Below are 26755 nucleotides of genomic sequence, written 5' to 3'. Positions count from 1 at the left end.
AATACTTATTAAATTAAATAACTAAATAAAAGTGTTCTTCACACTGAACTGTTCAAAAAGTAGAAATAAATAGTACATATTTTTTTCTTGACAACTAGCGATAAAAGTTAATCTCTTTCTTGCATTTTTTTAACTGCCTTCAAATTAATGGGATTTTCATTTAATTACGGACGTCGTCTTCTGTAATATCCCGGTTAATCAGGCATTTTAACCGCCCCCTGATTAACGTAGTTTTCAGTTAACCATGGACGTCGTCCTCTGTAATATCTCTGTTAATCAGGAGTTAACTATCATATGTTTTGGAAACATTGACGAGTCTCCAAACAGAAATAGATTAACATGCTTAACTTATGTTGTAAAAGTTCAAGCAAGCAAATCATCACAAATGAAAATATAACGTAAATATAAAACGTACCTTTTGTTTTAAAAATGTTATTACCGCACAGCATTTGGTAAAAGAATCCTTAACCGAATCGCAGTTTCAGAAACATGCAGTGCAGGTACATTAACTATCACACAGTCGCCCATCGCAGAACTGAACACCTCCATGAAGAAACTTGACTATTCTATCGTTGTCTACTTCACATGATAAACACTCCGGACGTTATTGTTTGGTGCATCGAAGTGGAAAAAAAAAAAAAAGAAAGAGAGATACGGGGAAACAATACCCAGAAATAAATAAAACAGCAAACAAAACAGGTTGATGAACACAGCGCCTCTTCGAGACAATTAGAATGGGAAAAGAATGGCGACAACATAACTGCTATTGTATGTCGACGACGATGAAATCTTTCGTAAGTGAGATAAGAAACAGAGACTTCCCCCCCCCTCAGCAAAGAGTTGAAGATTTGAAAAACATACAAACAAGTCTGTTTTTTCCAACTTAACGTTTTATTTCTCCAGATTTGTGAATATTACCTTCAAGAAACGAGAGATAAATGAGAGATATGATGAGAGAGAAAAAGATAAATGAGAAATGAGAGATAAAAAAGAAATAGAACCATTAAAATATTTTATGCCGGAAAATAACCATATAAACACTTTGCCGTTTATTATCAGTTATATGCATGAAAAAGTTTCAGCGAGATTAAAAAAAATATCCATCTTTTCAATTTCTGAAGACTTTTAACGATAGCAGAAAGCAAAGAAGTGTTTTAGGTGTATGATAACCTTTTTCTTATTAACTAAAAACTGGTTTTTACACCGTAAAAAGGTGGTGCAGATGAGAGAGGAAATTGAATAGCACAACATATTATTAGAATTCTAAAATCTGCTATTAAGGGAAGTGAAAAAGGTATAGCAAATAACAGAATCAGCTTTATTATGGTGCTTTAAGTATCACACAAGCAAAACAAATGTACATAAGAATAACAATACATATTAGAAAAATGCATAGCTTAAATTTTATCTATGCAAAAAATAAACAGACAAGCTAAAATACCAGTTACCTTAATGATTAATGAGGCACACTGCATTGCGGAAGACATACATAGCAAAGTTCAAGGACATTAAAAAGACAAGATGAGGCATTATCCTCGTTCAACAAATGAATATCTACAGAGTTGAACAATTTACAATCTTCTTCACCTCATAGAACATTATGAAAGGAGTCAAAATGTACAATCAAGTCATTATTTTACAGAGTATTTTATTACATGTCCACATTCAAGAATGAATTTTCTACGTAATTGATATATTATCGTAGCTTACATCGTAGTTGTTATGCACGTACATTATCCAGATTCAACAATCAATATCTAGAACAATTTACAGACTTCTTCAACTTATAGAACATTATAAAAGGAGTCAAGTTGTTCAAGCATGTCATTAGCTCAAAAGAGGGCACATTCAAGATTGAATTTCTACGTAACTGATATATTATCGTAGCTGTACGTCCTAGTTTATACGTACGTACATTATCCCCATTCAACAATCGATATCTACGTAGTTGAACAATTCACAGTCTTCCTCAACCGATAGAACATTGTAAAAGGAGTTAAACTGTCGCAGCGTGTCATTAGTTCAAAGAGTATTTTATTACATGTATTATTAAGCTAACTGCAATTTCAATCATTATAAGCTAGTTTTTAAAATTCTCCCGTTCCATTGGGATGACTGACGATTTCAGATTTAAAACCAAAACTCAAAGATACCTTTGTTAACATCCACTTTGAAATACATCCAACTCATTATACGTCTTGTACGTACGCGATACGTTTTCTTTGGACTCGATTTCGATTAATCACCAACTGCGCGCGTTACCTATTTCAAGACAATGCTACGACTGTCCATGGCTTTTTAACACGCGTCTTGCTACTATTCAGTACTGCTCTGTAACTCCGAATTTTCATGTTATTTTGTGTTTTCCCACGCAAGTGTTTTGTAAACTCATTAGGAATGAGTTTTAGGAAAGTGAATGAGAAGCAAGCAACGAAGAAAAGAAGAGTTGAAGAAAAAAAAAAAAAAAAAAAAAAGAGATTGTTCAAAAGTATTTTTATGTGCATACGGGTTCGTAATGCATTGAATGCGCACAGAACCGACGACAGCTTGATAAACTCTAGTTTCTGAAACTACTTTACAGTTTTGGAATTCTTTAAGTATTTGCACAGCTCTTTTCAAGTATTACAATCAATACAAAAGGCCTCAAAAGCCTAATCCCGCACAGTAATCTCAATAATCTGAGCTAAACTCTAAATCAAACTGGAAAATGAAGCTCTGTCCAGTCTTGTATAGTTTTTCTCGTCCGCCGCGAAATTTCGAGTACATTCGATTTCTCGAAATTGCTGGAAGGCATACACAGTTACAGTTACAAAAGGCCGGATACAGATGCAGTTATCCAACGATCTAACCAAAATGTTGCCAAGTTTGGCTACTTTTGGTGACTGGCGACAAAAATTAGTCGGCAAAACAAAGGATCGCCAGCTTGGCGGCAACCATTTACCTCAACGTTAAATGGACATACCCCTGTAAATCCGTTTTTCTGACGACGCTTCCCACTCTTGAGGCCTTTCATGTTACATTATACAAGAAATGAAATTTATACATAATTTCACTAAAATTATTTACATATATACAAAACTACTAACAATATGAAAATGGCAAGTGTATCTGGGTTTTGGCTATTGCGTATCGACAACTGTGAAATAATAAAGACAATATTAAATCGGCTACAAAGGTCGAAATACATCGGTTAAAAAGGTACATCGGTTGTGAAAGGAGTCGATTACCATACAATGATCAGAGATGCTACAACATGCTGAAAAACTGCTTTCGACACGCATAGCAGAAAAACATTTACGTAGAGTACTTCACTTATGTATGATATATACTATTTTACTACTGCATTTTTATTTTAGTATTAGACAACGTCGTAATAATAGCAAAAGAATTTTTTATATAAACGGATTAATTATCTTCCCTTTGTTTCGCATCGGAAAACTGTTTGGTGCACATCCAAGGATCTAGAACGAATTAACAGCGTATCCAAGGTGCCACTATACTGAGTGTGCAAAGGCTCTATCTAATCAGCAATATATATACATATATATTAAGTATGTTATATATATTTCAAGGCTCACCATTACAAAAATGTCAGTAACGTTTAAATTCACAGTTCATATGCACGGCAGTAACGAAGTTTAAGAAAATATAAAAAAATGCAAAACAAATAGCTATCACTTTTATTTTATAGAAATGAATACTTATATAGGAGTTGAGAGAAAATGCAAAAAATTGTAATTTTTGTTCACGAGTGTTGATCTTTAGTTGTTATTACAGTTTCGCGGACAGGAGAGTCTATCAATGTCCACGAGAAGTCGTTTGCCCGATTCTTTGAAGTGGCGAGCGATCGGATGGATGGAAATGGGGATGTCATTAGCTGATGCTGCTAGACATCTCAGTGTCTCTCGGTACACGGACTATGGAATCAGTTCGAATCCGAACATTCTGTGTCTAGAAGACATGTTCTAGGCAGACCTAGAGTTACAACATCTCCGGGAGACCGTTAGTTAGCTAATTACTGTGCCTCAGCTCATGGCAGATCATTTAGTGGCAACAGAAATAAGAATCTCAGATACTACGGTGAGGTGGCGCCTGCACAATAGAGGTTTGTATGCAAGACAACCAGGTCTATGTCCTCTTAACCCGAGGACACAGAGGTGCCCGTTTATGTTGGGCAAGAGACAACGACTCCTGGGCATCTGTTCTCTTTACAGACGAGTCAAGTTCACATTGTAGAGTGATTCAGGTCGTCAGCTGATCTGGAGGGTACGACTCACCAGATACAACCAATCCCACATTGTGGAAAGACACAGTTACAGAGGTGGTGGAATAATGGTTTGGGCTGGGATCTCTCTAAGTGGTCGCACTGATCTGCATGTGTTCCATGGAGGAACTTTGACCAGTGTGAGATAACCAAGATCAATGTGTCCGCCCATATGCCGCTGTTATTGGTCCTGGGTTTCTTTCTGATGGACGACAATGCGCGATCGCATTGGGCTCGGGTTGCTGAAGAATATCTTGGGGGTCGTGGTATGGAGTAGATGGAATGGTCAACTCAATTTCCAGACTTGAATCCGATAGAGCATCTTTAGGACTACCTTCGGAGGCTTGCTGCTTGCCTACTCCTTCGGATGTGGTCAAGGTGACAGCCGGGAATGCGTCAGAAAAGGGAGAAAAGCCATTTGGGTTGGTCTATTGCTTATAAGGTCTATGTATATGTATTAACTTGATGTGTCAGAAGTTTTTGTTTTTTGGTATGGCAACAAAAAATTATTTAAAGATTGGTTTTGTTGCTTAGAAAGAACGAACTGATTTCATTCATATTGAAATATCCTTCTCCAAGGTCGTTAGATGAGCTTGAACAAGGATTACTCTGTGTCTGGTCGTTGCTTTCCATTTCACTGACCGACAACTTAATTGACAGCATGGAACACCGTTGCCGCCAATGTATTGCAGCTATGGGTGAAGTCATTCCTTATTAGAAACCATTTTTTTATGTTACCAACCCATTTTTTCCTCAAAAAACTATGATATACTGTTTCTCCCAGACTGGATTTCTCTACCAAGAGTGCAATTTTTTGTTAAAATTCATGTATGTGCTGAACTTTAGAAACATTTTATGTCACATTCATTAAACAGTTTGGTGAACATGTCCTGTAAATTTCTTGTTCCTATGTTGCTTCACTCTCAAATAAAACACAAAAAACATGTTGTTCTTTAACTTTTGGAGGCCAGTGTTTTTGGGCACAAGCGGACTGTAGCCAAAGCGAAATTTATAAGTTCTATGGCCACCTGAAAAGAAAACGCCTAAAAACATTTCAAGATGAATGAAATCAGTTCATTCTTTCCAAGCAACAATCAATTCGTAAATAATTTTTTTTTTTTGTTTGTTTTTGTTTTCAAACCAGGAAGCAAAACCTTTTGACACTCTCAGGTTTACTACGTATAGGTATGACGCCATGACTTAAAATCTGATGTAATATTATAACTTTTTCTCAATGTCAATAAAAGAATTAATGTGGCAATAACATACCGTGTCAATTATTCTAACTTGAAAAAGGTTGCCAGCGGCAGCTATTTATTTAAAGACATTAATAAAATTAATTTCAACTATGAATAGAATTCATTAATAAAAGAATTAAATTTAATTAACATTAAAGAAAGAATTTTTGACATACAATGATAAAACATGCAATCGCGTGCTTTCTTTAACATCAGAATATGACATTAAATAAATAGACTTCATGTTTGGCAATGCTACTTTTATTTCATATTTTGTAAAACTTAGAAATTTTTCACTAAGAAACTCTATAACCAATCCCACATTGTGGAACATTTAGAAGTAAGCAGTGGCAACACTTCTCGAAATAAAGTATTTTTATTTCCAGCGATTCCCGAGACTGTTGCCACTCGGGAAAATGAATGCGAAAATTAGTGTTTTCAGAGATTTTAATTAATATCTCGGCTGATTAAAGTCGTACGAAGATGAGAATGATCGAAATGGCTTCCCACGAATTTTTGGAATCTGGGAGTACCTCTCACGAAACTCAACTCACTGCCGTTCTGGAGGAAATGATGCCACAAACAGACGCGCATACATTGTAATAGTGTGGATAATTTGTAATTATGTTCTTTATAATTTCTTAGAAAATGTGTGAGACATTAAAATAAAAAGTGATAACCATGATAACGAAAAAGGAATGCAAACACTCACTCTATTCGCCGTCTGGATTCTTGACTGCTGTCCGTGTCAGCTGAGGATGTAGAACCTATTCTCTGGCCTGGTTTCCTGTAAGCCACGATACCAGAGTCCACATCGCTATCTTGGCACGCTGCACCTGAAAAGTAAAATGGAGAGTTGTGTGATCAATGTGAATGGAAAAAATTTTTAAATGCATATCTTCACGATCAAAATGAAGTAGAATATTGGGGGCTGGGGAGAAGAGAGCAAAGTCGAGATCATGAAAATAACAGCTGAGGAAAATTAAGCTTTTCTGAATAAAGCAACGCTCATCACATTCCAAATTATTCTTTTATGCTTGAACACGTTGGAGCAAATTTTAGTGAACGCACTAACAAATTTAAAAATAGTTACGCTAACAAAGCTCCAGTTAACTTGGCATTAAATACTATAATTTCAAACTATAATACTATAATTTCAGTAACTTAATTTCTTACCTTTAAAAAGTCAAAAAAAGAATCATATCAAAAGAGATGGAAATAGATGAGCATTTTCAATAATAAAAATAACTTGAAAGTCTTAATTAACTGCATGACTTCAAACCTCATATTATCAATTTTCTTCGCAGTTAACGAATTCATTCAATTTGCGGTGGATATATCTTTGAAGTCCAGGCAAAAATGCAAAAGAAAGGCTTTGAAAGAATGAATCGATATCTTCACGATTACATTATTGGATAATGGCAAAGTAAACTATTTGCCGAGAATTCCTCCGTGGACTTTGAAACTGACTCGTATAAATAGAAAAAACCACGAAACCTCCCATGCATCCAGCCCGTTCGCAATGAATTGAACCTGGATCAAATTACCTGTGTTAAACAATCTTAACCATTGTGTCCTTGATGAGCTTGATATCTTCAAAATGTCTCCTTCAAATGTAGTTCCTCAAATGAGTACCTCCTTCAAATGTAGTTCTTATTACCTATATATATATATATAACCCAATGACTGCGAAGGATAAACAATTGGGCATAAGGAGTAATTTTGGAAAGCAAAAAATGAACAACACGTCTTCAGGTGTATAATGCAGTTCGAAAACAGAAAAAGCAAGAAAATCTCTTCAAAATCCACACGCAGTGTAGTGAAGAATAAATGAAGTGGAGAAGGAAAGAGCGATACTTTAGCCAAAGTATCAAAAGTTGGAGTAAACTGAAAAAGTTAATTAAAAATTTCAGAATTTGAAATAAAAAATGCGTGTAAATTAAAGATATAAAAACAATAGGCTGTTTTTGAAGCAGGAAACATGAAAAATCAGTTATGCTCTCGTCCAAATATGAACCACGGATCTTCCAGTACATGACGTGTTACCATTCACAACACGAGAGCATACACGGAGTTTGATTTTCTGTTTACTTAATTATGGCAATGCACGCGAGGACTACCTGCCTGTGGGAAGGAATGACTTCGTGGAAGACTTTCTAAGAGAAACTGGCTCGTATACACGTTACATATGGGAAAAACTACGAAAACGCCCATGCAGGCAGCCCGTTCACCGGGATATGAACCCCGAACCGAACTACTAGGCCGCTGGTGGGCGCACAAACGAGATAATGCGATAATTCCTTATATTCTCTTTTATCGATGGTAGAGTTCGGAGAGAGGCACAACACCTAGTCGATCAAATCCAGACTTTATCGTTGATGATTATCGATTATGAATGAATGAATTATCGTTCATGACATCTTAACCGTGCGACACTGCAGAGACAAAGTTTTTCCCGAAGCTCGAAAAAATGGCTGTGTCCTAACAGGGATTCGAACTACGGATAATTCTAAGTTAAGCAGACGCGCTATCGCTTACGTCAGGACGGCAAGGACAGGGTAATACGACAGTTCCTCATAAAGAAAAATTAAATCTATCGTGTTACACAGATAATAAAAATTTCTTGCACAAATTAGCCAAAAGCGTACCCAAAGAACAGCAGCCTCGAAGAAAACTTTTGAAATATAAAAACAGCTGAATATGAGCAGAGCAGACACGTTAAGGATGAATGCTGAAGAATGAGGTGAGAGTGATCTTGGTAATGCTTGAGACATTCTTCTGAGATGCCATTCTTCTTTCTAAAATTCTCAATTTGAGAATTTTAGAAAACAAAGAACAACAATGATCTAATGTCCATCATACATCAAAACAAAACATTTCCACACACAAATGAGTTCATCTTTAAAATATCCGCCTACCTACCTCAACGCACATTCTTCAAAGTATCAAACACAACCTCAGTACGTATCACGTGTGTCATACACTTCAGGTTTGGATCCATACATCATACCTACAGGCAGAGATTTTAATCAGATCACTCAGATATGAACATTTTACATTTCAAGGCTGATTGCTACGAACCTGTTCTTCAAATTGCAACACCGCCCCTCCAATGCCTTCTAACGCGGAAAATAATGCACAGAAATATTGGAACATTTTGTCGACATTTTGAAAGATGTCAGCGTCCTATTGTGCAACCACAAGTGTTAGACACTGCTAGCGGGCCATCATTAAATTCTTGATATGCACCAGAGGAGGGGAAAGCAGGGGGTCAAGCATCTTCCATGAATGCGGCCACGGCTTGGAAATCGCGAGCAGCAGACGTTCTAGATGTCGTCGTTTACGAAAGCGAAAAAATAGAAAACCCGTTAACCTTGGCATCAAAATCTCATTATAGGTCACTCTGTTATCGTCCACGCTTGTTGAATACGACAGCGGCAAACACAGATAAGACATTCCGAATTTAAGAGGCAGTAAATTTTAAACGAAGGAGTTATGAACCAGTAGTGACTCTCTTTCTTTTTAAGTCCTTTTCATTTACACCATTTATTATTTTTTTCCGGTATCAATTTCACCAAGCTGCATGTATGTAAGACGTGTTGTTCCATTCGTAAGGGTTCATAACGGATTAAATGCAGGCAAAACCGATAACAACTTGAAAAAAATTATTTTACCAAGAGAAACATTTCACACTTCTGGAACTTTCCACAAAATTACTTGTATAGAATTACAAAGCACAATCACTGGTTACACCTCAAACGATTAATAACGTTAAACACAAAAGCGCTTCTAAAAGGAGAAGTTCATACGGAGATAGCTCTAAGCTCAAGGCTGAACTAAACAACTGAGAAACACGTTTTCTCCGCTCTTATATAGTTTTCCCTCCAGCCGCAGAGAAATCTGTAGTATATTCCCTTTCTCGAAATTACTGGAAGGCATATGAGGGACGGATACGGTTATACGTACATAGAGAGATTAATTACAGTTTTTAGAAACATTAAGTTATTTTTTGAAAGCCGAAAAGATGAAAAATGAGCAACGCGCTCGCCGGGAATCGAACCACGGACCTCTCGAATACGCGCCCAGCGTATGCGGCACCACAAAGGCATGCGAAGAAGGCGGGAGAAATACTTTATACATTCCTCCTTTTTAAAGGGCGACTGGGACCCAGTCGCCAAATCCTGGAGGTGGAGAATCGTCATCCATCACCCTTTTAGTTCGGGCGCCACTGTAGGACATTAGGTTATTTCGATACGAAATGAAAAATGAGCAACGTCTTCGCAGGGAATCGAACCTCGGACCTCTGGAATACGCACCCAGTGTGCTGACCACTACACTACGAACGCATGCTAAGAAGGCGGGAGAAATACCTTATAAGTTATTCAATTACAATACCAATTACATGTATTCAGTGACCCGACCAAAATGTCGCCAAGTTTGACGACTTTGGGCAATGAACATGAAAGAAAACAGTTTTACAATTAGCTCTTAATCTTGGAGCTGAGTATGAGAAATAGGATAGCGAAGATTTATATTCGAGCATAAGGGTAAGAAAATCCCCATCCACGTGGAGTTACTATTGTTCACGTGGAGTTCGTGAACGATGAACGTGAAAGAAAAGATGATAGTGGCTACTGACGCTGACTACCTTTCTGAAAAGTATCTTATGTTAGTGTAGTGGGGAAAATCCATATATAATTCTGGTCGCACATAATGAAAGTTTCTAGTATGTTATTTTTTAAAGATCTAATTTTGGTGATCTTTGTTCTAATGCTATAAAAAGATCTAATCTTTTTACAGAATATTTTACTAACAAATTCTTATGAATATAAATTATGCCAGTTGTAGAGGCATTAGGATATTTCGAAGCCGGAACATGAAAAATAAACATTGCTCTCGCCGGGCCTCGAACCACGGACCTCTTGAATACGAGCCGAGTGTGTTGACCACCACACCACGAAGGCATGCCAAGAAGGCGGGAGAAATATCTTATACAGTCTCTTCCTAGACACAGTAAACTCAAGAAACTTCGCATTCTTTTTCAATACAAAGCAACAGCCATCCACGTGGCTGTGTTGTGGCTTGGCATCCACGTGGCTTTTTTTTAGACAGCCATGGAAAGACTTAGCATATTAAAAGCTTTATAATTCTGGATGACAATTAATCATGGAAATTAATGAGGATTACAATTAATCAGGAATTACCAGAACTAATTTTGGATGACAGATTGCAGATGACGAGATAAGCCATTTACTCAGTGTTAAAACAGACCTATCCCCGTATCTTATTTTTCCGACACAGCTTCTTCTCTTTCAAGTATTTCATGTTACATATACAAAAGACTATATAATTTCACATATAATTACACTCAAATTATTTGCATATATACAAAATTCGTAACAGTATATTTTCGTTTTACTCTTAATCGTATTTTTTTTTTTTTTTTTTATTATTATTATTTTTGACTTCGTCGACAAGATCTATAGGGCATCCCAATGAAAGGATCAGGCTTAATATCCTCAAAAAACTGCTTAATGTTTAGAAGACAGAAAATACTTTTCGTACTTACAAGAGGTAAATGTTCCAATTTAAGAATGTCGAGTTTATTTTGACCTGGAAATTCTATAACTCTTACGTCTTCGTTGTAGCTGACTCCACATGGAGCTCTGCTCCCATATAGAGTTTTGATAGTAAAAACTCATTACAAAAATGGCGAGTATAATGCATAAACTGTTAGGAAGCTCCGTGTAATCTCTGGAGGTGAAAGTGAAACAACAGTTCGCAGAGAAGAAAAGAAATTCTCGGTGCACAAGTTCGACAACAGACATTAAATCACCACACTCTCGATTCAGCCGATCTGTTGAAAACATCGCTGTGTGCGTGACAGTGCTACTGCAATTAAAAAAAAAAAAACAATCGAACTTGAATAGAAACACTAAAAGAACTTGAAGAAGAAATTGAACGTGTCATTATCCACCTCAATAAGCAGATTATGAAAAAGTATTTACGAATTTCATCAAGAGACTGGTGCATCAAGAGCAAGACATGGAAAACACACATCAGACATAATTTTTCATTCTTAAATAGGAATATTTACCTGTTGAAAATACGTAAAAATATTTTTCCATATTCGGAAAATATTATATTGGGAATATTATACATTATATTGGGAATATTAAATAAGAATAACACACTATGGCAAATTATAAAATATTAAATTTTGATTTTGTTGCAGATTTATCGATTTGAACTTGTTTTATACAATGTAGCTAAGGAATAAATATTTTGTTTTCTTGCAGCAACCCTATTTTTTACTTCCTTGTGCGAAATAAAGAATTGCAATCGCCAAAAATTTCGGGTATCCTATTTCAACGGAAATATCCATTTTGACCGTTTACATTTGGAGGATCTTTTCTGCGTGACGTCTGTACCTACGAACAGAATAAAGGACTTCCCTCCTCCCCCCCCAAAAAAAAAACAGATTCTAAAGTAGATTCAGAATGGATTTGTTTCGTAGTACACCCGTACATATCGCGCGTAATTCAAAAACGATCACGCGTTAGAACATTGAAATTTTGTATATGGGATAACTTTTAATGTGATCTCTCGCTTCCTATATTTATACTTGGGAAAGTTTTATACACGTTATGGTTTGGTTTATTCAGAATACGGCAAAGCACACTAGGGCTCTCTGCCTAAGAGGAGGGATGCCTTCGTGGAGGACTTTCTAAGGGAAACTGGCTCGTATACACGTTACACATGGGGAAAACCACGAAAACGCCCATGCAGCCATGCCCGTTAGCGAGATTCGAACCTCGGACCGAACTACCAGTGTTCAGCGATTTTACAGCTCGGCCGCTGGCGGGCCTTATACACGTCATGAAAAATTTAAAAAATAAAAAAAAACTATTACGAAGTTTGACATCCGTGTGACAAAAATTGACCGAGATATTTGATTTCAAAGTTTAAAGTTTTTGATGTCATTTTTAATTTGCCTTGAAGGATTGTTAATTGAGTTTAAATGAAGTGAAGAAGAAATAAGTTTAAATGAGGAATAAGTTTAAATGAAATGAACCATAAATATGCATAATTTAATAGGCGTGAAAGGAAGTCTTATGGCATCCACATAATATTTTTTTTTAAATTATATATATGCACTTGTAACTAATATAGAGACACAATAACACGCCGAATAAATACTAATTCAGAAGTCAAACAACAAAAATCAGCGTTATACCTACAAAATTTAAGGTAAGAAAGAAAAGTAAGATAAGAAAGCCTGAACAAGAATAATACACAGTGCTTATTCTTGTTCAGGCTTTCTTATCTTATCTAATCATTATTTCCTATCTTGTTCATTTGCGGTTTTGCAGCTGAAGATGATGGTTCGGTAAAACCATCGAAACTAGTCCTGTGAAAATTTTGTAGGTATAACGCTGATTTTTGTTGTTTGACTTCTGAATTAGAACTAATATAGAGCTGAAGTTTTTGGTATACTATATGAATTGCTAGATTGGAGTGCAAATGGTTAAAAACTTTATGCTTAATGAGAGAGAGGGGGCATATACAGTAAACTTATCGTCTAAATAAATGCTAATCTTGCCTTATAATGAATATTAATATGTTTTCAAAAACTTAATTGATTTGCAAATATTAATTTCAATTAAAAATTTATAATACAATTTTTATTCAGGTACTTACTAATTATTAGCCCAGAAGGGCTATTATTCTAAAAACGGAATTTTACGTCGAATCACTATAAATGGCTGTGTCACTTTTCAAATTGTTGCCACTAAATATTATCGCTCTGTATTAGATTTAAGGAAATTAAATAATGAAGAATATGCATGAATGCATGTATGTTTCTCGCACTGGGGGGAAAAATAAGATACTCAGAGCCATCCAATTTTGATTAACATAGTCCTCCACCCAAATATGGGCACCTGGAAGCCCGAATCTTGAATTTCGAATTTGATTTATTACCTATTTCATATCTTTAACAAATTTTTATTGAGAAACTCAACGATTTCAAAGCCAGCGGTGGCAACACCTGTATGGAATAAAATATTTTTATCTTCGGCACGAGAAACTGCCTATCAGAAATTTTAAAAATATGCTGTTTTTAAACATTTTTCGCACAAAGCGGTGTTAATCCAAATGCTGTCGAAACGTGTATGTATGTGTAAATGGGGAAAAAAAAAAAAAAAAAAAAAAAAAACCCGAAAGTTTTCTTTTTCTTTTTTTTTTTTTTTTTTTCCTATTTTTGCTTGTTCCTAGTTTTCACGAAACTTTCTTCGAAATTTACAGCCATTAAATTTTCACGAATTTTTACTATTTACTTTGTCATCTTCCCGCGAAATACCCCTTTATTTTGTCCGTGATAAAATTACTGATCTAATTAACATTAAACTGGCGAAACTGAAGCCTAATATCTCCAACCAGTTTGTGGCAGACAGGCATTGCACGATTTACGAGAAACTCTGAAATTAATTGACCACTGGCGCATAACATCACTATCAACTCAAAAATTCAAATAAATGTATAGGGTGTCCCAAAACTCACACAAGACGTAATTTTGATAGAAGACAATGGTTTATAATTAAAAATTGTATACTTTTAATTGTTTCATAATGCATGCAGTATAGGATTATGTATGGAATAGCAGATCCGGTAAACAGCCTCTACAGCTTCGTCGATACAGTGCTTAATTTATTCCCTTATTCAAGACGTGGCTAGTCGTGGGCTTGTTGGAAAAAACCTTCGACTTCAAAAAATCGCAACGACATGAAATCTCATGATCTGGGCGGCCAATTCTGATCACCAAAATGGGAAATTCCACGACGAGGAAATGACTCATGCAGTAATTGAATTGCTTTTCCGACTATATGGTATGTGGGACCATCTTGTTGAAACCATATGTCATCCACATATATATCTTGCAATTTAGGCAGAAAAAACTGGGTTATCATTCCGCGATAGCGAGCACCATTAATTGTTATTTTCTGACCAGCCGCATTTTCTGAGAAGAATGGTCCGATGATGCTTCCAACCCAAAATCCGGATTAAACCGTGACACTTGTTGCAAATGCTTTTGTTCCTCAACGCCTCAACAATCACCAATGGATTTCCTGAACACCAAATACAATTTTGCCAATTAACCAAGCCATCAAGATGAAAATATGAGCCTCATCGCCGAAGATGATTTGTTCCAAAAATCAGCATCCACCTTTTTGTTGTTCCATAATCCATTCAACAATTCATTTTGAATCCATTCAACAATTCATTCATTCAACAATTCATTCATTCAATAATTCATTTTAACTCTCCCCGCTGTGAGTGGTCAGCAGACTTTAGTTCTCGAGTCAGTTGAACTTTGTGATTATGAAGATGAATGTCTTCCGTGAAAATATGTTGTAGAGAATTTCTCGAAATGTTCAGTTCTTGACCACGATGCTGAACCGATGTTCCTGGATTTACAGCAACGCTCTCGCGAACTGCTTCGATGTTTTGTGTCGAACGACTTATTGAAGGACGGCAAGAGTGATTGAGATCACTAATTAATTCAGACTTCCTAAATTTAATTAATCTCTTCATACTTGAAGTTAAATCACTATTTTGGCCATAAAATCGCAAACTGTAATTGTTCTCCACAATCAAAAAGCATTGTTCTTTAATGTAGCGTTCCATTTTTAATAACCTTGAACTGTCAGCTATAATGCTGTCTTTTTTTTTTTTTCGTTGGCAACACCTTTACTGCAGAATTAGCGCAAAATTAAAATCTGGCGTGAACTTTGACACCTTTACGTGCTTCGCATTTTAAATGATTGAATTTACCTCAGACTGATGAGTTTAAGAAGTTCAACTCAGGAAATGAATATGAGAATTTAAGGTTAAAACATTTCTGAATTTAAATAATTAAAGAAATTTATGCCGAAACTAACGCTGTGAGCTATCAGTAAACAGTCATCCACGCTTTGGAAAACTGGTTCTTAAACTAAAAATCCAAGCGCAGCTGACTCGAAAAGTACTAACAAGTACTAACAATGATTTCTAGATTTCAACTTTTCAAGTGAGACTTAGCCACAAAAAGCGAAAACATTTTGCATTCCAAGCAGCGGTCGTAAAGAACCCGTGCCAAGGATGCCAACTCTCGAAAATTACTTCTAGGAAGATAATGTCTCCATTGTTGTGCTTCTCATTCTTATATTTCTCATAAACTGTCACATTCATCGTCAACGTGTCAAGAGAAAATGTCATTGCACATTTTATAGGAAAAGCTTTGCTTTTATGAAGTCGGAAATAAGTTTTCTCATTGTCTCGTCAATTGAGAAATACACTCCACCCCTTCCGCAATAAAATTTATATTGTTATAAACGCTCTAACTTAAATGTCGAGCAAGTGATCAGCTAACACGTAAACAAGACAGACCGATAACTGAAAATTAAATACTAATCTCAGCCAAAATTAAGTTTGAAATTAGCAACAATAAATGAATAACATTTAGAATACGAAAAATATCAATAGCGACATTTACTAAGTTGGGTATAAATAACATACTTAAATAACTCAAAAATAACTTTAAAAACTCAAAGATAGCGTAAAAAATAACGACGAAAAACAATAATAGTACATCTCACTTTTCCGGATTTAATTTACTTAAATTTAAAGATTTTTAGAGTCATATAAAGCTAAATATTATCTCCGCTTTCTTTTTAAATCCATTAAAAATAACATTTTCAGAATAAAGCAACAGTCATTTGAACGAACTGAAAGATAATTTTTAAACTTCCAACAATTTGCTAATAAACTGACAGTTTTTTAATCCAAAGGGTTTTGTCCCTGAGGGACTATTGTTTTCGTTTTGCGATTTTGCGTCGAATCACTCCGAGTGTCCGCTTCACTTTTCAAACTGTTGCCACAAAATATTATCGCCCTGTATTATATTTAAATAAATCAAATAATGAAGAATCTGCATAAATGTATGTATGTTTCTCGAATTGTGATAAAGCAACTGTACCTAAAACCATCCAATTTCTAATGACATAATCCTACTGCAAATATGGGCATATGAAGTTTTCATTAACAAAATCAAGGATTTCAAAGCAAACAATGATAACGTTGTACAGAAAAAACCTTTTTTTATCTCCAGCGCGTGAGACTGTGTATCGGAAATACTAAAGGATATGTTCAATTTAAAATTATTTTGTGATATTGCTTTTGAACTGAATTTTATCGTTTACGTGCGAAGAACATGATATTTAATAAATAAAGGTTACAGGCAAAATGTTAAAAAGTCCCTTTGGATGTAATTTAAAATCTGAAACCTTTCAGATTTCCTTAATTTGTCTTATAATGTTTACTATCAAGAATTCCACTGGCTATTTACCAAACCTTTTCTAAAAAAATGTTTTCACTGGTATTTATACATATACTGGCTGTCCAAAACGCAGCCCTATGAGGAAAGCATCTAAATGGGCCTACCATACATAGACCATACATAGACCTCGATAAAATGCTCACTGCAGTGATATATGCAAATCATGTGCATCAGTGGCGAGGCCAAGGATGATGCTGCAGTCGCTCCCAGAGCTTCATTTAAAAAAAAAAATCATCACACCTACTTGTTCTTAATCTTCTTTTACAAAAAATCTGATGTGGACGCCAAATGACTACTTCCTTGTAAGGCCTATTAAATTATACACCTTTTTTGCCGCACTTCATTTAAACTTATTACCTGGAATTTGATTAGAAATACAGCTCTCATTCAATCAGTTCAGTTCGTGACACGGCAAAAATACATAAAAACACAAAATATCTTCATTAAAAACTGTAAAATGCGGAAAAGCCTAAAACACTATAGTTAAAATCTGTTTATTTTAATTTTTTTTTACAATTAATATTAGTTTCTAAGCAAGCAATTTCGACCTGTGAGCAGGAAGACAATTTTCCGAGCACAAAACTGAAAGTTAACTTTTCTCGCACTGTGCAATAGACACTGAAGTTAGTGCACCAACTGACTTAATTCAGTATTCTACTAAGAGTTTCATATGTGAACAAACGACGGCCTCGTTACGCCTAGCGCCATTTTTAATTGTTGATGATTCTACAACTACCACATGCAGATTAAATAAAGGCATAAAAGCCTTAACTTCATGATAAGAACAAACATAATTCGATTACTTTTAATGCAAATAATCCACAAAATGCCACTTCCTTTACTTCGCTGACACTTGGATGAAAAATTCATGGAAAAAAAATCCATTGGCAACTATTACCAATACACTACGCGCTGGCTACTAGGGCAAGATGTGCTCATTTGAGGAGAGATACATTGTTAGATATTGTTACGAAAATTGTTAAAAATTGTTTTAGTGCAATTATATGTGAAATTGTTGTATTTGTCTGCGTAATGTAACAAAAATTTTTAAAGAAACAACCTATCTCGGAAAAGTAATACAGGGAAGAGTCCTTTAACATTGAGTAAATGGGTATCTCGGTAATTTGACAAAGTCCATGCAGCCAGCCCGCTCGCGGAATTCTAACCGAACTACCAGTGTTCAGCGACTTTACCTCTCGGCCGCTGGTGGGCCTGAAAATCAGGTGGATTCGAGGTTTGCAGTGCTATGACGACGTTCCAGAAGATGGTGACATGACTGTAATTTGAAAAACTTTAAATATTTATTAATGGATAAATGTAGATTCTTGAATATATGAATAAGTGTTGATTGTTTGTAAATGGGTAAATTCTAGTTGCTGTGCACGATTGAAGATAATTCCCTGAAAATAATCCCTAACCCGTCTTTTGAGAAAGAAAATTAATATAAGACTTAGTCTTATTTCCTGCAAAACAGAGAAGAGTGCATGTCTTTTACAGCAAATCTACTCATGTGGATGGATCGGATTCTTATTTCTTTTCCACTATCGCCTTTTTTCATTAGCTAATATTTTCCTTAGAAACCTTTTTTTTTTTTTTTTTTTTCCCCAATTTTATATTTTTATAAAAATACTTACATCAGTACATGGAATTAACTTTCCAGTGCAAATGTCTCTTTGTTATTGACACTTGTAATCTACTTCTTCGCTGTCAGAAATTGAGAAAAATCTTTTCTACTGGAGTTGATGCATTTATCGGAAAAACTAAAATTAACCATACGGCAACAAATTACTTTTATTTAAAAATTCCGGATATTTTTCAGTCTCGGAGACTTATGATAACCCTAACCATAGCGCAAAATTACATCCCCCTCCGGCAGACCTTAGTTGATTTGATTTAAAAGTGAATAGAGAGAACTAAATTGTTAAAATTTAATTCTCACCTTTGAGCACAGCCGTAGTTTCGCCCGACTGCCGCCGCAGGACGGCCGATTCAATCTTCCGTCTTGCGCCTTTTCGCGTTTTCTCGCTGCCTTCCTCCGACATGTCACTGTTTACGTCTTCCGGTCCCGAGATGGCGCCACCTACCCACTCTCCATCGTGCTCGCATGCGCTATCCGGGCTCGGGGGTCGTCGCGTGGAGCCGCCCTTGAGGGAGCCATGGCGGGACCGAGAGGAGCGGGGCTTGGAGATGAATTTCGCCGAAGGGGTGACGTCCATACAGTTGGGAGGAGTCTCCCTCGCAGCTCTGAAAAAATAAATACAAATTAGTAAATAAAAATCATAGCAAATTTAAAGTCATCACAGTTATGCAAATGTACATAGAAAACAATTTAACGGTACCACATAAATAAAACTAACATTTTACCATCTCAATAAAAAGAAGTAAAAAAAAAAAAGAGAAGAAGGTCTGAAAACAATTTTTGGTGTTTTACTTTACTTAAGCTTTAGGTAGATTTTTTTAACACTTTTTTTAATGATTCTTTTCAAGTAATTTTCAAATTAAGCTTTGTGATTTTTCTTTTCATGTACATATAAAAATAATAAATTTAATTACTAATAATGAATTAATACTATAAAAACTTTTTAAAAATTGCACGCACGCATGTTCCTTCCTGTAATATCGAGCTAAAAAAGAAAATAAGCCCAGCTTAATCATCTTTCAGCAGTTCCGCTGTCATAATCAATCATCATGATTCGATTATCTTTATGCTCTTCGTTCAATCTCATTCTCGGCAAAATCCAGTTTCTCAGTACATATTACAAATTATTTTGTCTTATGACTCGATTCAATACAAACCTTTTTACACACCAGATAAAACACAACAAATGAAAAATATCTTCTAAGAGAATTTTTACAATTTCGAAGTATTTTATAAAATTCTTTTCATTTCGGTACTGTAGACTCTGTTTAATACGATTGCGGTTAATGTTATCGATTTTCGGGACTAAAGCCTGTTTGTGGCCCACCAGTGGCCGAGCGGTAAAGTCGCTGAACACTGGTAGTCCGGTCCGAGGTTCGAATCCCGCGAAAGGGCTGGCTGCATGGGTGTTTTCGTGCTGTTCGCCATGTGTAACGTGTATACGAGCCAGTTTCCCTTAGAAAGTCCTCCAAGAAGGCATCCCTCCCCTTAGGTAGATAGCCCTCGAGGCTTTGCCGTATTTAAATAACCTAACCAGCCTGTTTGTATACAACAATGAGGAAAACACTTCGCTTATTGCGATCTACAATTCGTTTAATGCGATCATATTCTTATAGAATTATTTAAAGTGTCTAAATAAAAGATAAATTTGTCAAATAAGGTCAAAGTAAATTATAAAAACTGCCAAGTGACACCAAAATGTCGCCAAGCGACAAGTTAATTCGCAAAATAGCTTTAAGGTCAAAGTAGATTATAAAAATTGCCAAGTGACACCAAAATGTCGCCAAATCACGAGTTAATTCGCAAAATAGCTTTAAGGTCAAAGTAGATTATAAAAATTGCCAAGTGAGGAGTTAATTCGCCAAATAGCTTTTCGGCTTCGGTCAACCATTTAAAATTAAGAGAAAAGGTTGTAAGGTATTTTTCCTACCTTGTTAGCATGCTTCGTGGTGTAGTGGTCAGGACGCTCGACGCGTAGTCAAGAGTTCCATGGTTCGAGTCCCGGCGAGGGCATTGCTCATTTTTCATCTCTCCTGCTTTCAAAAAATACCTAATATCTCTACAAGGTTTGGTTTGGTTTATGTAATTATGGTAAAGCCTCAAGCGCTAGCTGCCTAAGGGGTGAGTGAGTGAGTGAGTGATGTTTTTGGCGCAAAACCAAAGATGGTTATGACGCGCCAAACACAGGATGGGATGATTACAACTGACGAAATTAAAATACAATAAATAAAAACAGGTGGAATATCTGCCTAAGGGTAGAAATGTTTTGTGAAGGAATTTCTACGGAAAACTAGCTCGTATACACGTCAAACACGGGGGAAAACACGCATGCTGGCAGCCCGTTTGCGGGACTGGGACCTCGGACCGGACTACCAGTGTTCAGCGACTTTACCGCGCGGCCGCTGATTGGCCCTAAGCGAAAAGTTATCTTTAATTTGACGTAGATTTTTAATTTTTTCTTTTCCGTTTAACAAAAAACTGAAAACAATTACGACAAACTAAGCTTGCTTTTATGCTTGATTTTAAATTTTACATTCGCGGTTTACTTCCAATGAGAGTGCCTTAAGAATATTAAGATTAGGGCTACAGCATCGGTCAAATAAATTTCGAAAACCGTTAGAAACAGTTCACAAATGAACTTTCGAACAACAGACATTATGAACATTTCGTAAACAAACCAAACTTTTCATTTCTTAAATTAATTAAATTTCATTGCTATTTTGAAAGACATTTTTCCCCCCTGCCGCTTAATGTTATCATTTGGTTAAAGGTATCAAAATAGCCATGGACAAACGTGACCAGAATTAAGCGGCAGCTTCAGCGTCAAAAACACTGAGAGCTGGGAAATAATTCAGAATCTCCACTTTTTCCTTTATGCTTCATTTTTCTTTCAGTATCATGAAAGTACAAAAATATAATAAAAAATAGAACTTCTCTTACGTCTATGGTTTTTGCATATATATATATATACACACACACACATACTACATGTAAACAAACAATACAATTGTCGCTCAGGTTTGAACTCAGAGACCTCGTTTGAGCATTACTCATTTGATGCTAGTAATGTTTCATTTTGATGGCATTCTCTCAAACGCCCACCCTTACCTAGATAGGCGCGGGTGAGTTGGTGCAGGAGCAAGTTCCAAAGGTGGCATCGAGATCAGGAATGCGAGGACGTGCTGTTATGCAGAGTAAGTTGGCTGACGCCCTTCGGAATCCTTCCGTCGGACGATCAGGACACGCAAAGTAGATTTTTCCAACTGCACCCTGGGCAGGGTCTATCAGAGTGACCTTCGTAAAGGGTGAGCAGCTGAGCTAGAGCTTGGCATTCCAATCATTTGAAAGGATTCGAATCGAATTAAAAGGAAAGACTCTCAAACCGATGGCGCGAACTGGGTCCAATGGACCCGCGCGATTAAACAAACCTTTCTCAAAGAACGCCTGTTCAAGTTCAGTGTAGTCGTGTCTGAGGTCGACCTCTTTGCCGAAGTTTTTTTTTTTTCACTGGGTGAAAATGATCATGAATTATTAGTTCACAACGATACCGATCGAGAAACTAATAGAAATTCTGAAAACGAGAACGAGTATGACATAAATTGCTTTATTGGAAAAAAATTATCAAAAAGGAAAAAAAAAATATGTTTGGCCAGCGAAAAAGCACAGAAAAATGAGAACGCGCTGTGTCGAATGTGAAACATATTTGTATTTGGAAAACACGACAACACCTTGGTTAATGTACTACCAACAACTATCGTTGCATTTGTTTTTCTTTGTGTCTATATTGCTAATAAAGAATCGGTACTTAGTAAAGGTATACTATTTTTTTTTCTTATGCTTATATATAATACCATGTTCTATTCCTTAAAGAAATTTTATTCCATGAAAGCATTTGGAAAAATAAAAAATTTTAATGTGCATAGATACAACACTTTTTTTTGCAGATTTACAATTTTTTTTCTTCACAAAACACGAACCTGATCTTTTGGAACTAGTGCGCGCGCTCGTGTAACTCATATGAGCGCGCATACTCCCGGGTTGAATTTTTAAAAATTTCACTTATAGCATTTCCTTGTTTTAGCATTAAAAGTTACTCCGAGTTTATGAATAAATGTCTGCTGTCCATTAGAAATAAGAAATGAGATTATTTACATTTTTATTGCATAATTATGTGATATGGAAATCAGGATCAGTTTGAATTGCAACTCAAGTTAAAAGAAAACGCTTAAAACAGTATTAACAATGTTAACTTTTCATTCAAACATTCCTGGTTACTTCTCTTCGTACAGACTGTAAGAAATTATTGGATTACACCTTGCCTATCTTCGTGGTGTAAATGACTGGCACCCCCGGCTGGCAAACTTAAGATTCGCGATTCGAATTATGCTTAACCTCATGGCGTGGGAATTACCGATAAAATTCGGGATAAATGAACATGTTACTGTGAAAGATCGAAATTGGAGAATGTCGACTTTCACCGGAGAATATCAACATTCACCAAATACGTCGGTGAAAGACCGAATATTTCACTACAATCTTGTATATTCAGACCCTCACCGGCGTATGTCGACAATCACAGCTATGTTCTGGTGAAAGTCGAAAAGAGAGGTCATAAAGTGCCATAATACACTCATGTCCATAAATTAAAGATAATGCAAAATCAGGCAAAGAAAGAGTTAGAAGCAAAACAAATTTGACTTATTTGTAAAGCTTATTTATAGGTAAAGAGCAAAAAGGTAAAGAGCAAAAAAAGGTAAAGAGCAAAAAAAGATGCCATATCTTTGATATTATTAAAAAAATTAGCGATTTTTTCTCCCTGGAGCAAATTACAAAAAAAAAAAAAACCTATTTACAAAAAACCAATATTACATGGTTGGTATGATAGTTAATACATTGTATGTCTCCCAGACGATGCAATACAGTCCGTACAACGCCTAGGCATGCTGAGTATCAAATTATCGATCTGATCTTGGAGGATATTACCCCACTCAAAAAGCAATGCTCTCCGAAGTTCCGGTAGACATGCAGGAGGAGGTTGCCGGGCTGCAACTCGTCGGCCAAGCATGTCCCACACGTGCTCTACTGGATTCAAGTCCGTCGAGAATGCTGGCCAATCCATACGAGTGATATCCTCCGATTGAAGGCATTCGCTTACGATGTTTGCACGGTGAGGAACGGGCGTTGTCATCAATAAACACAAATTGTGCGCCCATGGCGCCCCGAAACAAACGTACATGTTGTTCCAGAATGACGTCCCGATAGATTTGGCTTGTCATGGTTCCAATTTGAACATGCAGGTCAGTTCTGGACCCCAGAATAATTCCACCCCAAACGAGTGAGTGAGTGAGTGCACCGCTATGATGGCTTCCGACCACGGACATGAACCAAACGGAATTATATACCATCACGGCGGGGAAGACTCCAGAGTAACAAGGTTGAATATTATAAACTAATAACAGTTTTTACATATTGTTAACTGCAAGGCATTAAGCGTTATTCTGGTTATCTGCTTTAAGTTCTGAACTTTTGAAACATTATAATATTATCCACGGTTGTTTCTGCTTAGGCAGTGTTCTGAGATTTTCTCTATTTTATCAAGGGCTATTCTGTTTTTGAGTGTGTTAGTCGTCCACATTGCCCAGGCACAGTCCGCTGGTTTCTTCAAGTGCCAGGTTCTTGTATGTACACAATGGAAGTAATAATGGTCCGTGTCGCCTTCCTCTCCGCATTCGCAGAAAGGAGTATCCCTAAGTCTGAATCTGTTCAGGTATACTGGGAATGGTCCATGACCTGTCAAGAACTGTGTTAGGCTAGCACAGTGGATCTTTATTTCCATGTTAACTTTTGGCAGTAAGCGAAATGTCCTTCGTCCTACCTCTGCCTCTGTCCATCTACTTTGCCAATTTTGTAGCAGACTTGTCAAAGTTGTTCGCTTAATATGAGACCAAGGAAGTTTAGTTGGTCTTTCTAATATATCCGTACAGTTGGCTGCCTGCTTGGCCAGTAGGTCAGCGGCTTCATTGCCTTGAATCCCTGTGTGAGCGGGAACCCATTTTAAAGTGGGTCTTTGCGAAATAGGCATTGTCAGAAGCTGTTTCTGAATTCTGTATACCAACGGACTACGGCTGTTTTGACTTGCGATAGCCGTTAGACTTGATGCAGAATCGCTGAGTATGGAGAATTTCTCCTGTTGACATGTGTTCGCATACCTAATTGCAGCACTGATAGCTAGAAGCTCTGCTTGGTATACCGAGTTGTTCAAGCCTAATTTCCTTTTCCACTCGAATGTTACAACTCCATTTTCTAGTCTACAGAAGGCGCTGCCCGTGCCGTTCTCAGTTTTGGAGCCATCTGTGAAAAGGTTATTACTGTACCTCTGAATTGGTTGGTCGTTTATACTGATACCGTCAGAGAGATTAAAAGCTGCTGGATGAAAGTTATTGCAGTTGTTTTGCTCCTCGTAGTCCGAGTGGTGATAACTATGACCCCAGAGTGTTGAAGTTTGACCCAGTCTGGTAACCCTTACGATAGCTGCCTCCCTTTCTACTATCAAATCTAGGGAAGGAATTCCTGCTAGTTGTTGTAGGGCTAGTGTTGACGTGGTACGGTAGGCCCTGCATACTTGAAGTAGCTGCTGTCTCTGAATAGAGAGCAGGGATCTTTTCATATGAGAGGTAAGTTCGCCACCCCAGATTGCTGCTCCATAAGTTATTAATCTTTCTGTAATGGTTCTATGCCAAATTTTTAGCAGCTTAGATGAGATACCCCATTTATGTGAAGTCATGCGTCTCATGTTGTTGCTTAGGATGCTAATTCGAGTCTCAAGATTCCTGACATGTGGCATCCAAGAAAGTCTGTTGTCGAGTAATAGCCCAAGATATTTCAATTGGGGGAAACATTTTACCGGTATCCCATGGAGTTTAATGCTTGGGTTGCGTCTTAGCTGCCTGCTGCGTCCTATGAGCAAAGCTTTAGTTTTCTCTGCCGAAATCTGAAGCTTATGTGCTCTGGCCCATTGGGAGAACAGATCAAGACAGTATTGAGATCTCATTTCGAGGTTACTCCTTCCTGCTACAACTAGCATAAAATCGTCAGCATAGGCTATGATTCGAGCGTATTCTACGCTCTCAAACTGACGAAATGCCGAGTTTGCCACTATATTCCACAGTGTTGGTCCAAGGCATGACCCCTGTGGGCATCCTCTAAAGACATTTTTGACATAAATGCCGCTGTCTGATGTTACTTGTACACTTCGATCTTGAAGGTACGAGCGAAGGATGGTAATAATGGCTGTTGGGCAGGCCATGTTGTGCAGCAAATTTATTACGTCTGGCCACCAAAGGGAGTCAAAGGCTCCCTTGATGTCAATGGCTATTGCCAGTGAGTGCAAATTGTTATCCTTGTTCTGTTTGATAGTGGCCATTAAGTCTTTTATGGCATGTTCAGTTGAGTTGCCCATTCGGAATCCATATTGGTTGGGATGCAGAGCGTTGTTCCTTTGCAGGAAGAAGTCCAATCTGTAAAGAATTACTCTTTCCAATACCTTACCGAGCGCTGGCAGTAGACAGACTGGCCTGTAAGATGTAGGTTCTGCCGGAGTTTTGCCTGATTTTAGGAATAACGCCACTTCTGCCAACTTCATATTTTTAGGAAAGTACTGATGTTTCCAGCAAGCTGAAATGACCGCTAGGAATAGTTTTGGGAATTCCCGGTGTATCTCTCTAATGATGATATTATCAATTCCATCCGGACCTGGAGCTTTTTTGGGTGCCAGAGTACGTATGATGTTATCCACTTCCATTTGCGTAGGAGGGGGTTCGTCTCTTCTGGTAACTTGGCGAAATTTCATACTGTAGGTTTTTCTCGCTTCCTCTTGCTCCTCTAAGAAATCCTCTTCATCATCATCAGGAAAAACTGCATTTATGATCTCACTGATTACTTCGATGTTGGATGAGGCAGTGCTATTCACCATAGGCGAAAGAGTCGTAGGACGAAACACCTTGTTACATGCTATCTTTTGAGTAGGTCCAAAGGCTTTAGTGACATTACTACAGTAAGTTCTCCATGAGATTAACTTGGCCTCTTTAATTTTTCTTTTATATAAAGCTCTGGCTTTATTGTATGTTATCATTTTGAGTTGCCGTAGATATGGATCTACCGTGGATTGTGCTTTTCTGCGAAGTGCTCGAACTCTGCTCCTCTCTGTGTTAAGCTCTGGTGACCACCAGGATATCGAG

The 26755-nt window shown here is 36.9% G+C and overlaps 1 protein-coding gene across 3 annotated transcripts in view; it reads right to left on the bottom strand.

The window, feature by feature from the left end:
* The window catches only part of LOC118185319 (uncharacterized), a 212121-nt gene that overhangs the window by 47207 nt on the left and 138159 nt on the right, over positions 1-26755 (bottom strand). For all 3 annotated transcript variants that reach the window (XM_085813592.1, XM_085813594.1, XM_085813593.1), the window contains exons 2-3: positions 18819-19123; positions 6215-6338 (exon numbers count right to left, since the gene is read on the bottom strand). In XM_085813592.1, coding sequence (XP_085669718.1) covers positions 6215-6338; positions 18819-19095 — 401 coding nt within the window. In that variant the 5' untranslated portion in view covers positions 19096-19123. The remainder of the gene's footprint in view (positions 1-6214; positions 6339-18818; positions 19124-26755) is intronic.

The sequence above is a fragment of the Stegodyphus dumicola genome, chromosome 3 (genome assembly GCF_044657685.1).
Source record: "Stegodyphus dumicola isolate Sdum_Otavi_A_Nest chromosome 3, ASM4465768v1".
Classification (NCBI taxonomy): Eukaryota; Metazoa; Arthropoda; class Arachnida; order Araneae; family Eresidae; genus Stegodyphus; species Stegodyphus dumicola.
Note: the sequence above shows the minus strand (reverse complement) of the source record. Positions and strands in the feature narration are given on the sequence as shown.